Raw genomic sequence first — 15,528 nt, forward strand, 5'->3', positions numbered from 1 at the left:
ACCCCTGTTGGCACCAGGCTGAGTGGTCACGTGCCTCATCTCTGGGAGACTACAGGAGCCTAAAAGATGAAGAACTAGTCCTGATGCTCGCCCTTTGCCTCCAAGAGCCTCTCTTCATTTACTTTTTTTATTTTTAAAAAAGATTTATTTTTATTAAAAAGGACAATTTTACAAAGAGAAGAGAAAGAGAATCTGTTAGTTCATTCCCCCAGATGGCTGCAACAACCAGAGTTGTGTCAAATGAAAGCCAGGAGCCTTTTCTGGATCTTCCACAAGGGTGCAGGGTCCCAAGGACTTGGGTCATCCTCCACTGCCACTGCCTCCCCAGACCATAATCAGGGAGCTGGACTGGAAGTAGAGTTGCCAGGATACAAACCTGAATCCAAACGGGATGTCAGTGCTTGACATTACAGAAATAGCATATTGAGCCACGGTGCTGGCCCCACCTTATCTTTTTTTTTTTTTTCTTTCCTGGCCACAGAAGTCTCAGTGTCCATCTTCTGCCCTTTTCTGCCGACCCTACAGTAAGGGTTAAACTCTGGAGGTGGTGAAGGCTTGACTGGACCTGCTTTATGATATCCACTGTGTCATTTAGTATAGGATGTCTGCTTTACTTGCCAGAGCCCCAGCCACACTCAGAACCGCAGCTGTTTCCCCAATAATCTGTCCATTCCCTCAGCTTTGTGATGGGCACTTGCCAGGGAGGCAGGATTCTTACCCTGAAAATGGAAGCTTCTTGGGCTGTTGCCTCTGCCTGGAGGATGTACATCTGTTGGCTTGAGGCTTTTCCACCAAGAGATCCTGTTTACCAGGGCAGACCTCAGGCCCCTGAGATGTCTGCTCAGGGGACCTGCTAGGGGCCAGCCCCTGCTTTCTCCTAGCAGGACCCTCTTCATCTTGCCCAGCTCCTTTGGGCCTATGTGTCCTCATCAGGCTTCTGCTCAAATCGGTCCCTCCTGCAGGAAGCCTTGGCAGCCCTACCTTCATGGGACTCCTCCCCGGCTCAGCTCCCGGCCCCTGAATCCATGTCCCCAGCCCTGGCTGCTAACCACAGTCTCTGCCCTGGCCTATCCCAGCCCCTCAGCTCCCTTGACCCTTCCCTTCCTCCAGGACTCAGTGAGAGGGAACTTTCGAGATCACATCATGTCCACCATTCCTCTTCCAATTTTTTTGACCTCCCCTGATGATGGTCACATTCAAGGCTGGCACGTTTCACCAGCATACACACACACTTTGGAAAAGACAGCACTTAAGTTTGTGTAGAATCAAGTGGACAAAGAAAGGACACAGGTGAACCAGTTGAAGACCACAGAGCCCCAGGTGGGTATGACACTCCCACTACAGCCCCTGCCTGCACCTCACCAGGACAAGCCAAGAGGCCAGACCCTTAGCCCACTGTCCCCATCCTCCCCAACACTATTTTCCTCCAGAAACAACTTACTAGGTAGGGATCTTGCAGAGTACAGAGATGGTGGCAGAGAAGCTGGCCATCCAGCCCAGGCTTCAGGCAGATGCTTCAACAATGCCAGGCGCAATCCACCCAGTGACGAGGGGCGGCACTGAACTGACCTTCAACTCCAGATTAATGAACAACCATCTGTAGAATGTTTTTGGCTCCCTCTGGCAGGTAGCAATGGAGGAGTGTACACCTGCCCCAAGTCAAACCTGGCCAGACTGTCAGAAGAGAGGAGGCAGAGCCAGTCGAGAGAGTAAGCAAACCATGGACAAGTTCAAGTGCCTGGGCTTCTTCAAGTGCAGAAGAAAGGAGAAAGTGACAATTTCATCTGAGAATTTCCATGTTGATGAACATGATGAGAATCAAGAACGTGGTAACTGGTCCAAAAAATCAGACTATCTTCTATCTCTGATAGGATGTGCAGTGGGACTGGGAAATGTGTGGAGATTCCCATATCTGACTTACAACAACGGTGGAGGTGCCTTCTTGATACCTTACACAATTATGCTAGCCTTGGCTGGTTTACCACTGTTCTTCCTAGAGTGTTCAATGGGGCAGTTTGCTAGCTTGGGTCCAATTTCCATTTGGAGGATTTTTCCATTGTTTCAAGGTGTGGGAGTTACAATGGCCCTGCTATCCATTTTTGAGGCGCTCTGTTACAATGTCATTATTGCCTATAGTCTTTACTACTTGTTTGTGTCTTTTCAACGTGAAGTGCCATGGAAATCTGCTCTTCTTGGTCAGATGACAGCTGCAGCAGGTCGCCCATATTAACTAGCTGTAATGTAAGTACTGGAACAAGAGAGATCATCCAAGTGAATAAAACCTGGATTGACATCAACAATCTGACCTGTATCCCTGGGAGTGAGATGTATCAGCCAGGGCAGCTTCCCAGTGAGCAGTATTGGGATGAAGTGGTGCTCCAACGATCCAGTGGAATAGATAAGACTGGAGTCATTGTGTGAGAGTTAGCACTTTGTCTTCTTCTGGCATGGCTCATCGTTACAACAGTGCTATTTAAAGGAATCAAGTCTTCCGGCAAAGTGGTTTATTTCACAGCTCTTTGCCCCTACGTGGTCCTACTCATCCTTTTAATACAAGGAGCAACCCTGGAAGGTGCATCCGAAGGCATTTCATACATTTGATCACAGTCTAATTTTACTAAATTGAGGGAAGTGGAGGTTTGGAAAGGTGCTGCCACCCAGATATTTTTTTCTCTTGAAGTGGCTTGGGGTGGCTTAGTTGCTCTATCATCTTACAGTAAGTTCCATAATAACTGCTACTCTGATGCCATTGTAGTTTGTGTGACAAACTGCCTCACAAGTGTGATTGCTGGGTTTGCTATTTTTTCTATCCTGGGACACATGGCTCATGTATCTGGAAAGGAAGTCTCTCAAGTCGTAGCATCAGGTTTTGATTTGGCATTCATTGCTTATCCAGCAGCTTTAGCCCAGCTCCCAGGAGGCCCATTTTGGCCCATATTATTTTTCTTCATGCTTTTGACTTTGGGTCTGGATTCTCAATTTGCACTTGTTGGTGCTATTCCAACACTGATCCAGGGTTTGTTCCCCAAGTTGATGAAGAAAATGAGGGTTCCCGTAACTTGGGGTTGTTGCTTGGCTTTGTTTCTCCTTGGTCTCATGTGTGTGACCCAGGCTGGCGTTTACTGGGTTCTTCTGACTGACCACTTCTGTGCTGGGTGGGGCATTCTGGCTGTAGCTGTACTGGAAATAGTGGGGGTCATCTGGATTTATGGAGGCAACAGGTTTATTGAAGATATAGAAATGATGATTGGCGCAAGAGATGGCTGTGGTGGAGAGCTTGCTGGTTTGTCATTACACCTATCCTTTTGATGACAATTCTAGTCTGGTCACTGGTGCGATTTCAGAGACCTAGACATGGCCAAATTCCATACCCCGACTGGGGAGTTGCTCTAGGCTGATGTATGATTATTTTCTGCCTTATTTGGAGTCCACTTGTGGCTGTCATAAAAATAAGTCAGGCTAAAGGGAGCATTTTTCAATGCTTTGTAAGCTATTGCAAACCAGCTTCCAACTGGAGTCCATACCTAGAAAGACATCGTGGGGAGAGATACAAGGGCATGGTAGATCCTAAAAGAGAGGTTGACTTTGAAATACCTACTGTTAATGGCAGCAGTAGCCCAGAATGAGATCTCACTTATATGTGTATATATACACACACATATATTCACACACACACACACACACACACACATATATATATATGCATTTGCAAAATGTGATTCTTTGAGATTATGGTGAAACTCTTTTCACTAATAATTATTTCTAACATTGAAAAATTTTCTCATTTACCTAAGAATATCATATGAAAATATCATGATGCAGTTTCATGCTCTTGGGAATTTCCACCTCCACCCTCCCTGTTTCCCCTCCACTTGCACTATTTTTCCCTATGTTATTACAATAGTGTGGTTATTCAACAACAATCATGTGTTTATTTCATTTTAGTTTAACTATTTGTATAAACACATCACAGCCTATATTTTATCAGGACATTTTTGCAAATATCACCACAATGCTAATAAAGAGACTTCTTTTGAAAAAAAAAAAAAACTATTTGAAAGTTAAACAGGCAGAGACTAAGAGGGAAAGAGAGAGAGAGAGAGAGAGAGAGAAATCTTCCTAGATCTTCCTTCTGCTGATTGACAGCCCTGGGTGGCCACAATGGCTAGCAATGACCCTGGTCAAAGCCACGAACTTCTTCAAGGTCTCCCACATGTGTGCAGGGGTTCAAATACCTGGGCCATCCTCTGCTGCTTTCACATGATCAGCAGAGACCTGGACTGGAATTGGAGCATCTGGGACTTGAACCAGCATCCCTAGAAGATGCTGGCACTACAGGAGGTGGCTTAACCTACTATGCCACGGCACCAGCCCCTATACTGCCTTCCACTTTGCTCATACCGCTCTCACATACAGACCCGTCTTCACCCTCGGCAACTATGGTTGCTAGAACTACAGGCTCTCAGCACAGTGCCCTCTAGTGCTTCTATCTCATGAAAGCAGCAGGTAGGCTTGCATCTTCTTGTCTCCCTGGGGTGCAAGCCAGGGCTGGGCACATGGGACATGTTGTGGTATGAGAGGGAGGAGAAGCAGATCCCAGAGGGAGAGCAGCAGGTCTGTGACTCTGTTAGCCCAGGTTCCCCAGGTCACCCATGCTTATCGCCAGAGCCTGATCAAGTGGGCCAAGTTCCCGATGGCATCTTTGAGGCCCACCTTGCTACACTCATGCTCACTTCTCAGAACTCTCCAATCCCACTAAACAACTCAAGAGGTTTGTTTTCCTGCTGTTGATTAGCAGGACTGAGTCATTCCCCTCTGGTTTCGTCTTACAGTTGACATCTTGGCATCTGAAAGGTCATTGGCCTTGATGTCCTCAAGTCACCAGGCCTATGTCCATTGTGGGAAGGCTGCCAGGAACAAGGAGAGACTCCATTTACAGAAAATCCTCAGAGCTACATTTCCTGGCACTACCCATATGACAATGCAGGGTTGGGGACTCAGAGCACAAAGACTTCAACCCCTGGGGCAAATAGGCAAGCCTTCCAGAAGCATGAGGGTTTACACAAAACCCAAAGCCTGCCCTGGCCACAGGCTTACACAAAGAGAGGTCTTCGAGAAAGCAGCAGGGAAAGCACGCCCATGAGCAACAGGACAAGGAAAAGGCCTGCAGCTCCGTAGGGGTTCCCCTTGAAGAAGGTTGGTGGTCTCACGGATCTGGGGTTTGAATTTGAGCCGCGGTTGTTGCTCATCATCATCGTTATCGTCATCATCATCATCACCATCATCATAATTGTTGTTGTTGCTATTTATGCCAAGGTGAACAATTCTTTTCCGAATGTCCCAGCTCATCATGGCCTCATGCACAGCAGCATGTGAAAGTCATAACGAATCTTACTCTTCACCCAGACACTCCAGGATTCTGTCCAAGGGAGTTTGCAGAGATGTGAGTTCACCTTGTAAAAGTGACCACGTGCAATTGGAAAGAAGTGGAGAGTTGACAAAAAGAACACACCTCAGAAACTGGATGGCACACTCCTGGCAAATTAATATACAGTTGGCTCTCCATATCCAGGAGTTTACAATCAGGCGCAAATCAAAATTAGGAGCACAGTCAGGACTACGATGATTGTATGTACACTGAATATGTATAGACTTTTTCCTTACCATTATTCCCTGAACAGTACAGTGTAACAACAATTATGAGGCGTCTCTATTGTCTTGTGTGCTATAAGTAACCTACGAATGGTTTACAGTATTTGAGAGGATGGGTATAGCAGGTATGCACAGTACATCACCGTGCATAAGAGATAAGAGCACAGGGTGTAGTGAGACTGATCCTCCAATGACACTGAGAGATGATTGTATTTTTTATATATGTATGTGTATATCTATATACATACATATATGTATGTATATGTGTGTGTATATATATTAAATATGCTACCATTGGGATCTACATTGTGGCACAATGGGATATGCAGCTGCTCGCAATGCTAGTACGCTATATCAGAGTGGAACTTTGAGTCTCGACTGCTCCACTTCCAACCCAGCTTCCTGCTAACATGCCTGGGAAAGCAGAAGATGATCCAAGTGCTTGGGTTCCTGCCACCCCTGCAGGAGACCTGGTTGGTGTTCCTAGCTTCAGCCCTGGCCATTTTGGCTATCTGAGGAGTGAGCCAGTAGACAGAGTATCTCTGTGTCTTTCTCCCTCTCTATTTGTCATTCTGCCTTTCAAATAAATGAATACATCTTTTTTAAAAAGTGAAGAGAGATGCCGTAATTAAGAAATAGTTATTCGATGAGTGAATTAGAATAAGGAAATAACTATACAGCTAGTAATTTTAAAAAAACTCCTGGTTTTTTGCAAGAAAACATAAATTGAGCCAATATGACTGTGGTCGTTTGAGTCATTTCTATTTTTGACTTCTTCCTTCTTATGCAGTTATGCAACCATGCCCATTGCCAAAGTGCTTTTCAAAGGTGCCCATGACAGGGTGTAGAATAAACACCCACCCCCTTTGATTCCAGACTAGTCATGCAACTGGAGCAGATAGCAAGGGAGCGCCAGTTTTTCAAGAGCACACCAAGGCCTCTTCTGTTTGCTTCCTGATCGAGGAAGGGGGTGGTGGATGGTGTCCATGGTAACCACTAACATTAGGATGATGACACAATCAGGGGTAGTCACAAGCTCGCCGGAGAGCCGGCAGCCGGGACCCTGCAGCTGTATCCCAGCAACCTCTGCTGAGACTGGAAAACTCAGCAAACTAGAGGACCCAGAGAGAGTCATCAAACTGTGGTGGCAAGCACCTTAGAGGGGGGCATGTGGTTGCTGATGTAATAGCAACACGAAGTCTAAAATGTGTAAGGAATAAACATCAGAAAGGAAAAGGGGGCATTACACAACTATAGATGGAACTAACACTATAAAATCATGTTATGTAAAGTGGACTCCATGCCAATATATCTGAGACTTAGAAAAATATGCCAAAAGACCATTTGGAATTGTCTAAGTTGTCCCAAATGAATGTATCATGAGTCATGATGTATAGGAATTGGATGCTTTGGCCCAGAGGTTAAGATGCCCACACCTAATATTGGAGTGCCTGGATGTAATGCCCACCTCTGGTTCCCCCTAGTTGCCTGATAATGCAGACTCTTGGAGGTAGTAGGGAGAGCTTGACTGGCAGTCATCTGCAAAACCTTGACTCAGTGGCTGGCCCCCAGCTTCGGCTCAGGTGGGCACAAGCCAGTCCTGCTCACTGTGAGTACCTGGGGAGTTGATCTACTGGTAAAATTGTTCTCTGTCTTTCTCTCTCTCTCTCTTTCTCCCTCTCCCTGTCTCCCTCTCTCTCTCTGTCTACCATGTTTTATTCTTATTTGTTTAAATATTTTTTATTGGAAAGGCAGATTTATAGAAAAAAAGGAGAAAGAGAATGATCTTCCATCTGCTGGATCACTCCCCAAACGGTTGCAAAGGCCTTTCAAGCTAAGCGGCCCGAAACCAGGAGCCAGGAGCTGCCACGCGGGTGCAGGATCCCAAGGCTTTGGGCCATCCTGCACTGCTTTCCCAGGCCATTAGCAGGATGCTGGTTGAGAAGTGGAGCAGCCAGAACATGAACCAGCACTGCAAGGTGGTGGATCAGCCCAACTGAGCTGTCATATGTCCCCTCCCCTCCACGCTTTATTTTTAAATGTTTTATCTCAGGAGGAGTGGGGATCTTTCTGGAGACAGGATATACAGGTGATGCCTCCACAAGCAAGAAGAGATGCTGGCCCATTCCCACATGTCCTTGGAGGGTGCCACCTGGTCCCATGTCACGACGACCTAAGACTGAGATGGAGCCCTGCATGGTATTTCCCATTGCTGAGCAGTGAAACACTTCCATGTGGCTAAGCAGGGGGGGAAGGCATCCCGTCACTGCCACTAATGCACTCCGTGGATGTGGCCCCAGGATTGCCTTGGTGCCAGCCATCAAAACGCCTGCCCAAATATCCCTCCAAGCATGTCTCTAGTTCTCCATCTTTCTGTACACTGGAGGAAGGAGACCAGCTCGCCTTTTCAATGTTTCCAGCAAAGCAGGACTCAAAGCCAGTGTTAGTTTGATTTATAAAATTTCGGAAGTATGATGTTGCTCACGTTGACAGATGAGGGTAGTGATGAATGTGAGCTCCAGGGATCAAGGTTGGGAAATGTGAATGAGTGCTCGACCTAACAGCACTCAGAACATTGAACTTCTCAAAGTCTCAACTTATTTGTGGTTTTTAAATGGTGGAAAATAACAATACCGAACCTATGGCATTGTGAAAAGATTTAATGATTTTTAATAAGATGTGTCAGATATGCCTGTAAAGGTAGTTGATATGTAGGATGTGCTCATCAAGAAGTTTCTTTTTGTAACTGTGTTTATGGCAGAGAGAGGGATGGTGATCACTTAAGAAAAACGAGTACTTTATCCTCATTACGTAGATGAAGAAATAGGTTGAGGAAAGACAAATATCTCCAGGTATCCTTCCAAGACAGGACCTGGTGCTCATTATATTTTGATGAAATGTCAGATTGAATGAATTTACAAAAAGATAAGGGGCAGAGTCAGAGGTGTAGCGTGGTATGTTGTGAACATCTCACCCAGCTCTGAAGTGAAGTGGGATATGTCCACAACCAGGAAGCCACCCAGGCTCTTTTAGGGTGGGGGTAGAGAGCAAGTTCTTCCCCCCCCCACACACACCCCTAGATTGGCTATTTGTAGGTCAAGGGAGTGAGTTGACACTCAAAGACTCAGGGGAATGGATTGCACCTGCCAGTCACCAGGGTCAAGTTGACCACCTCTTCACCGCCCCCTGCACTTCTTGGAGACCAGACATGTCTGGGAGACCCCAGAGACAGCCCCGCATGCATGCTTTCCTAAAAGTATGTCTACTCATCTAATCAAAAGCAACCACGACTGCAAAGTCTTGCTGAGACTGGCCAGAGGGTGTGCCACAGTGGACAAGTCGAGGGGGAGGGAAGGAGGCAGTCTCTGCGCCTTTAGAGGCTCCTTCCATCCAGCTGCCATCTGTGAGAGAAGGAACTGGACAAGGTGGGGACGGAGGAGGATGACTCTGCCTCGTGCTGAGGTCAAGGTTAGTGAAAACCCTCATGTTCTAAGAATGGGTTCAAGGGGAGTGTCAAGACTGATCAGTGATCATAGGGGCAACAGCCAGAGCCCAGCTGGGGAACGGAGTGGCTAAGGAGGTCTCCAACTCCAATAGCTACAAAGCAATTTCATTGATAAGGAATTACAGCATCTCATAGCCGTGGGGATCCTTGGGAGGGAGGGAAGCTGAAAGGCAAGGTAGTGTGTTATGCATCTTGTGGCCTACGTGTATGCTTGATCAGAACTCACAGATGACCAGCCGGTACTGCAGGCAGCTCTTGTCATTCCACTTCCCATCTGTGTACATCTCCACGCAGTTTTCCCGGCCTTGACCTCTGGGCTCCCCTGTGTACCAGTTGGTGTAGTTCACGGGGTCCCCATCCAGGTAGTGGAAGTCTCCAGGGTTGGGGCCTTCAACCAGGCCAAGGTAGGCGTAGGTGTTACGGTTCTTTACAATACTTGCGATGGCCTCGTTCTCCTCTGCATTCCTTGGGACAGCAATGTGACCACCTGCTTGAGCACACAACTCTTGAGCGGCATCAAAATTGACTGACTTCCCATTGGTGGAGAAGATCTTCTCTCCCACAGCCAGCATGGACCCCTGCAAACTGAGAACTGAAAGGAAAGAAGTCAAAGTCAGCCATGGAGTCCCTCTTCCTACCTGGGGCTCTCTGCCATTCGATTCTCACCAGTCCCATCTTCATCTCTGCCTCTCTCTGGCCTTCCCTCCCTCCCTCTTCCTAAATCCATCTCTACTCTTTCAGCTACCCATCCACTCATCCACTTTAGCAATCATTGCCAAAAACCAAGAGTGAATAAAAGTACGAATTTGCTGTCCTAGGACATGTCTGTCTCTCCTGGGCACAAAATGTTAAGAAAGAGAAAGGAGCATTTATCCAACCCACCAAGACCTCCATGACTGTATTTCTCAGTTGGGTCTTTTTTTCCAAAGGCTGGTGCTGAGGATGAGGGGAGCATGTGGGATGCCCCCCTCCACACACACAAACACTTGGGGGATCCCCTTACCTCCCATCGACTGCAGGATCTGTTGTCTGAGTTCGTGGAGTGTGCTTTGGAGCTCCTCATCCATGTAAGCTGGAAGCCCTGTGGAGAAACCACCCCTCCCCCGGCCCAACCAGGATGAGAGACAAGCCTTACAAATAGCTCCATGTGCTGCCAAGAAGTGGCTTTGCCCTCTGCAAGTCTGGAACCCCACCCATTTACTGTCCAGACCCCCAACTTACAAGGCTCTCCAAAGCTGGAGGGATTCTACAACTCCCAACTCACACTTCCGTACCTGCTAAGCTCCTATCATCTTACCCTTCTTTCCTGCAGCAGCTCTTAAAGGGCTTTGCCTTCCCAGCTCTGTGGGGCATTCTGGCTAACACGCAAGTCCCCAGTGCTCACCCTTCCCCCTCTATTAAGGATAAATGTGGCTGTCTCTGCATTTTCCCTGGGTACCCTGACTGCTATTCAAAGCATTAGTGCTCCTTGTTGCAGGTAAGGCTCCTCATCACACGCTCTGCCAGCATCCCTAGTCTGCAAGCCTCCCTGGACCTTGCAGAATTCCCCAGCACCTCTGCTGCAAGAAGTGCCTCCTCCTCTGTCTCCCAGGGCTGTCCATCTCCCCATACCCACCACCCTGTGTTTTCTCAGTGGTTGTGATGCATGGGCCCTGTTCTAACCTGTTAGCGCCTGAATTGTGACCACACTACCCATGCATATCTGATCTCTCCCCTGCATCTCACACTCTGCTTAGGTTGAACACTACACTCTGGAGCCCTCTGTGTTTTTTTTTTTTTACAGGTCCCCAACAGTCCCCATGGAACTGACAGCATGAGCACCATGTCACCACTGCCCATGATGGTGTCTGCATCACCACCACTACTCCACTCACCTGGAGGACCTCTCTCACCAGGCTCGCCTTTGTCTCCACGCTCGCCAGCAACACCAGGGGCTCCAATTAGCCCATCCCGCCCAGGGAGACCTGGCATTCCTCCAGGGGGGCCCATAGGGCCTGCAGAAAAAAGGGGACACAGTGATGGGGACCCTACCCAAATCAACCCATTTCCCACCCCCTTGGGTACCTTGGGAATGGACTTGTGGCACATCTCAACCTAAGGGTCCTGAAGAAGTTCCGCCAAGTCCCAACCACATTGGGTCCAGCCAGGGTCTGCCATACCATACCTGGGGGCCCAGGGTCTCCTTTGACGCCATCCCTCCCGTCTCTGCCAGGCAGTCCATGGGTCCCGGGAGCTCCTGGGATTCCCGGGCTTCCAACGCAAACATCGTTCACATCGCCCATGATGTTAGAGACCGCCAACGAGATGAGGATGAGGGCCAAAGAGAACAGCAACATGGCCTCCTCTCTGGTAGCTTCTTCTGCCTAAGGGTAGGGCCAGGTAGCATGGACTTTGCCTGGGATCAGACAAGAATGCTGCGAAGACCCAGACTCCCCAGGGACATTACCAGCATCATGTGGAGGCTTAGCACAGCCTGCTGCCTCATCCCTCTGGCACAGGGCAGAGTGATCCCTGAGCAGGTGCACAGGAGTGCAGAGCTCTGGAAGACTGGGGGTCTGGGTTCCCATGGAGTCTTCTCTGTTAGTGCCTTGCCGTGTGGCATCAAGGCACTTCCCTCATTCTCTGGTCTTAGCTGGGTCTCCTGTGCTCTGAACTCCCGCCCCTCCCTGGGCTATTAGCAGCAAAGACGAGGTGCATGCATTTCACCAGTCATTCCATCTGCCCCTCCTACTCTCAGTCACCTGAAATGCACAGAGATGACCAGGGCCCATGGCCTAGCCTTCTCTAAAGGTGGTCAGCAATGAAAAGCTCTCCTTCTCAGCCCAGCCTGTGGCTACTTGGCTGGCCCCCAGGCAGTGTACAAAAGCAAGCGGATGCTTTTAAACTCACCTGCACACAGAGCCCCTGGGCTATGCAGATGTCTACCTCCAAGCTCAAGAAGGAAGGCAGACAGGCCCCTATATAGTATGTGGGTCTCTTTGCGAGCTCCCTACCCCTGCAGGTTTCCCCTGTCAGGAGGGCTTCTGCTGAGTGGGTGGGGGGAGGGTGGAGCAGGAAATAGCCTTCTTGTTTGCTCAGCTCTAGGTTGCCCCACAGAGCTCTCAGCTGAAGGACCCTTAGAGGAAGCACAGAACCTGCCAAAGAGGAACTGCAGGGGGTGTCTCTCCCACTCTCCTCCCAGCAAGCCCCTCCACAGTGAAGAGCAAGAGCCCTCAGCCACACTGCCAAGGAGCCTGCTTGGTCCCGCTTTGCCTGTGAGACAGGGCAGAGGTTATGGCTCAAGGGCAGCAATCCTGGCTGAACTGTAACACACTGTGCCTCCTGGGGTGTGGCTCAGCACCCCAGGCTTCCAGGGAAAGAAAGGGGGAAGGGCAAGATTTTCCATCTGCCTAGTTCATTCCCCAAACGGCTACTACAGTTGGAGCTGAGCTGATCTGAAGCCAGGAGCTTCTTTCTGGCTTCTTCCAGGGTCTCCTTTGCAGGTGCAGAGTCCCAAAGCCTTGGGCCATCCTCCACCTGCCTGCTCATGCCACAAGTAGGAGATGGACGGGAAGTAGAGGAGCTGAGACACAAACCGACTCCCACATGGGATGCCAGAGCTTGCAAGCAGAGGATTAGCCAATTGAGCTAGCCCCTCAAATAATTTTTTTTAGTTTTTAAATATTCAACAACAATATTACCAAGTCAAATGCCAAAATATTGGGGCGTAACTTGACAGAACGTGAGTGTATGCCAAAAACCTCAAAGGATGGAGAAGAGGTACAAAAGACAATCCAAACACCTGGAGAGATAGTGTCTTCATGGACTGGAAAAACCCAACACAATAAATATGCTAATGTTCTCAAATTGATAGACAGGTTTAATCCAACGCCTGTCAAAATCCAAAAATGATCTTTTGTAGACCCTGAGAAGCGCATTCTATAACTTGTATGGAATGGCAGGAGGACTACAATTTTGAAAATGGTGAGGAACTGGGAATAATTGCTCCCATGTTAGGACTATGGCAGAGCTAAAATAATTTAAATTGTGGTGTCGCACTGCAATTAGAATAGTAATACCCATTATTATATCCTTGAAAACAGCAGGGAGAGTACATTTTAAGTGTTCTCAGGGCTGACACAATGACTCAGCAGGCTAAACTTCCACCATAAACAGGGAGTTGGAATGGAAATGGAGCAGCCAGGACTTGAACCTGCACCCAAATGGGTAGAGGTTTAGCTTATCACACCACACAGACAGAAAAGTGTGGTGAGTTGCAGTAGAAATTTAGAATAGATTCTTAAGAATTATTTTATTTGAGGGCCTAGTGCTACGGCTCTGTGGCCAAATCCTTGCCTTGTACTAGCTGGGATCCCATAAGGATGTCAGTTTGTTTCATGTCTGCTCTGTTCCCGTCCAGCTCCCTGCTTGTGGCCTGAGAAAGCAGTGGAGTGTGTTCCAAAGCATTGGAACCTGGCAACACATGTGGGAGACCCAGAAGAAGCTCCTAATTCCTGGCTTCGGATCAACCTACAAAGCACTGTGCTTCTGTGTCGAGATTATCCATTGACCATCTATCATGCACCTGCCTAGTGTCGGTCATTTTGTTAGCCACTATGACAACAAAACATAAAGATCCAATCTCTGCTTATTTTTCTTTCTCCATCCTTGACTCCGACAAGCATATCCTTGTTCAGTATCTGAGCCATACCTTCACTTCCCTGGCTATGTTCTCCCTCCACATTAGTAGTCTCTATTCTCACCAACTTCTCTGTGTCTGACTTGCCATTGTATCCCTTAGTCATCCTGTAATATCCAAATGGTACCCATTCTCCAATTTTTATTCCCAGTGACCCTCCTGTACAGATGCTACATTTGCTTCAGAGCCCTCCTGATATTCCCCCAAATTATTTATTTGAAAATCAGAATGATGGGGAGATATCTTCCATCTATTGGTTCACTCTATAAATGCTTTCAGCAGCCAGGCCTGGGATGAAGTCACGAGCCAGGAATTCCATCTGAATCTCTCACGGGGGTGGCAGGGAGTCGAGTACTTGGGTCATCATTTGCTGTCTCCCAGGCACATTAACAGGAAACTGTTGGAATCATGGAGTAACTGGGACTTGAAACAGGAACTTCCAACTGGGATGCACGTACCCGAAGCCTTGGCTGCTGTGCCACAATGCCCAACCCGCTCCTGCATTCGAGCAGTCTTTTAAAGTGTATAACGAGCAGTGTTAAGTACATTCCCAGTATCAGATGTTCAGAGCATTTTGGCCTTGCAGAACAGACACTAATCCACTGAGTAACAGCTCCCCAGCCCCCAACCCTTGCTATCCATCATTCTACTCTCTGTGTCTGTGGATCTAACTACTCCAGACACTTCATGTAAGTGAAATGGTATGTTTGTCTTTTATATGTAACTGGCTTGTTTCACTTAGCATAATGTCCTCAAAGTTCTTCTCTGCTTTAGCCTGTGGCAGGATTTTCTTTCTTTGTAAACCCAAGCAATATTCAGTTGCTGTGTTTATTTATTTTTTTAAGATTTATTTATTTTTAATTACAAAGTCAGATATACAGAGAGGAGGAGAGACAGAGAGGAAGATCTTCTGTCTGATGATTCACTCCCCAAGTAGCCGCAAGGGCTGGTGCTGAGCCGATCCGAAGCCGGGAATCAGGAACCTCCTCCAGGTCTCCCACGCGGGTGTAGGATCCCAAAGTATTGGGTCGTCCTCGACTGCTTTCCCAGGCCATAAGCAGGAGCTGGATGGGAAGTGGAGCTGCCGGGATTAGAACCGGCGCCCATATGGGATCCCGGGGTGTTCAAAGTGAAGACTTTAGCCGCTAGGCCATGCTGCCGGGCCCAAGTTGCTGTGTTTGTGCCACATTTTGTTCATGCACTCAGCTGTCGATGGCATGGATTATTCTTTCTGGAATCTTGACTCCTTTTACTCCAGCACTCATGTCTTGCTTTCATGTATTCCCAGTTTTCATGTTTCTTTTCCTCCTCTGTCTCCCTGTCTGCATGTTTGTCCGTTCATCCTCCCATTCATCCAACAAATGTTTATTGTGCGCCCTCTATCGTCCAGTCACTGTATTACACGCTGGAGTTACATCAGTGAAGTACATAAAATCAAAATCAATTAACAAGATTTCCTATCCATATTCACTTGCATTCTGAGAAGGGAGATAGAGCAGTAAGAGAGGGGTACAATGTCTAAGAAGGTAACATCTATTTAGTGCATGAAAATGAAATAGAGGAAGTGGCATGGGGATAGGAAGTGCTGGATTAAAGGGAAAACGCTTTTAGAGACAGAAGAGGTTGCAAAAGAGGAGGGCAGAATGAAAGCCCTGAGGTGGAGCCTACCAGGGGAGGTGGGCAGAACGCCGAG

At 47.9% G+C, this 15,528-nt stretch overlaps 1 protein-coding gene and 1 pseudogene across 1 annotated transcript; one reads left to right on the plus strand and one right to left on the minus strand.

Annotated features, from left to right (window-relative positions):
- Positions 1-1,708: 1,708 nt before the first annotated feature.
- On the plus strand, positions 1,709-3,649 carry LOC101522543 (sodium- and chloride-dependent neutral and basic amino acid transporter B(0+)-like; annotated as a pseudogene).
- A 5,148-nt stretch (positions 3,650-8,797) lies between these two features.
- On the minus strand, positions 8,798-12,108 carry LOC101536174 (pulmonary surfactant-associated protein A-like). Its single transcript, XM_004583526.3, has 5 exons — positions 12,047-12,108; positions 11,322-11,520; positions 11,032-11,151; positions 10,161-10,238; positions 8,798-9,749 (listed from the first exon to the last, which is right to left on the minus strand). The coding sequence occupies exons 2-5, from the start codon at positions 11,491-11,493 to the stop codon at positions 9,373-9,375; spliced, it is 747 nt and encodes a 248-aa protein (XP_004583583.1). The 5' UTR covers positions 11,494-11,520; positions 12,047-12,108; the 3' UTR covers positions 8,798-9,372.
- Positions 12,109-15,528: the final 3,420 nt, after the last annotated feature.

Source organism: Ochotona princeps, chromosome 13, assembly GCF_030435755.1.
Source record: "Ochotona princeps isolate mOchPri1 chromosome 13, mOchPri1.hap1, whole genome shotgun sequence".
Classification (NCBI taxonomy): domain Eukaryota; kingdom Metazoa; phylum Chordata; class Mammalia; order Lagomorpha; family Ochotonidae; genus Ochotona; species Ochotona princeps.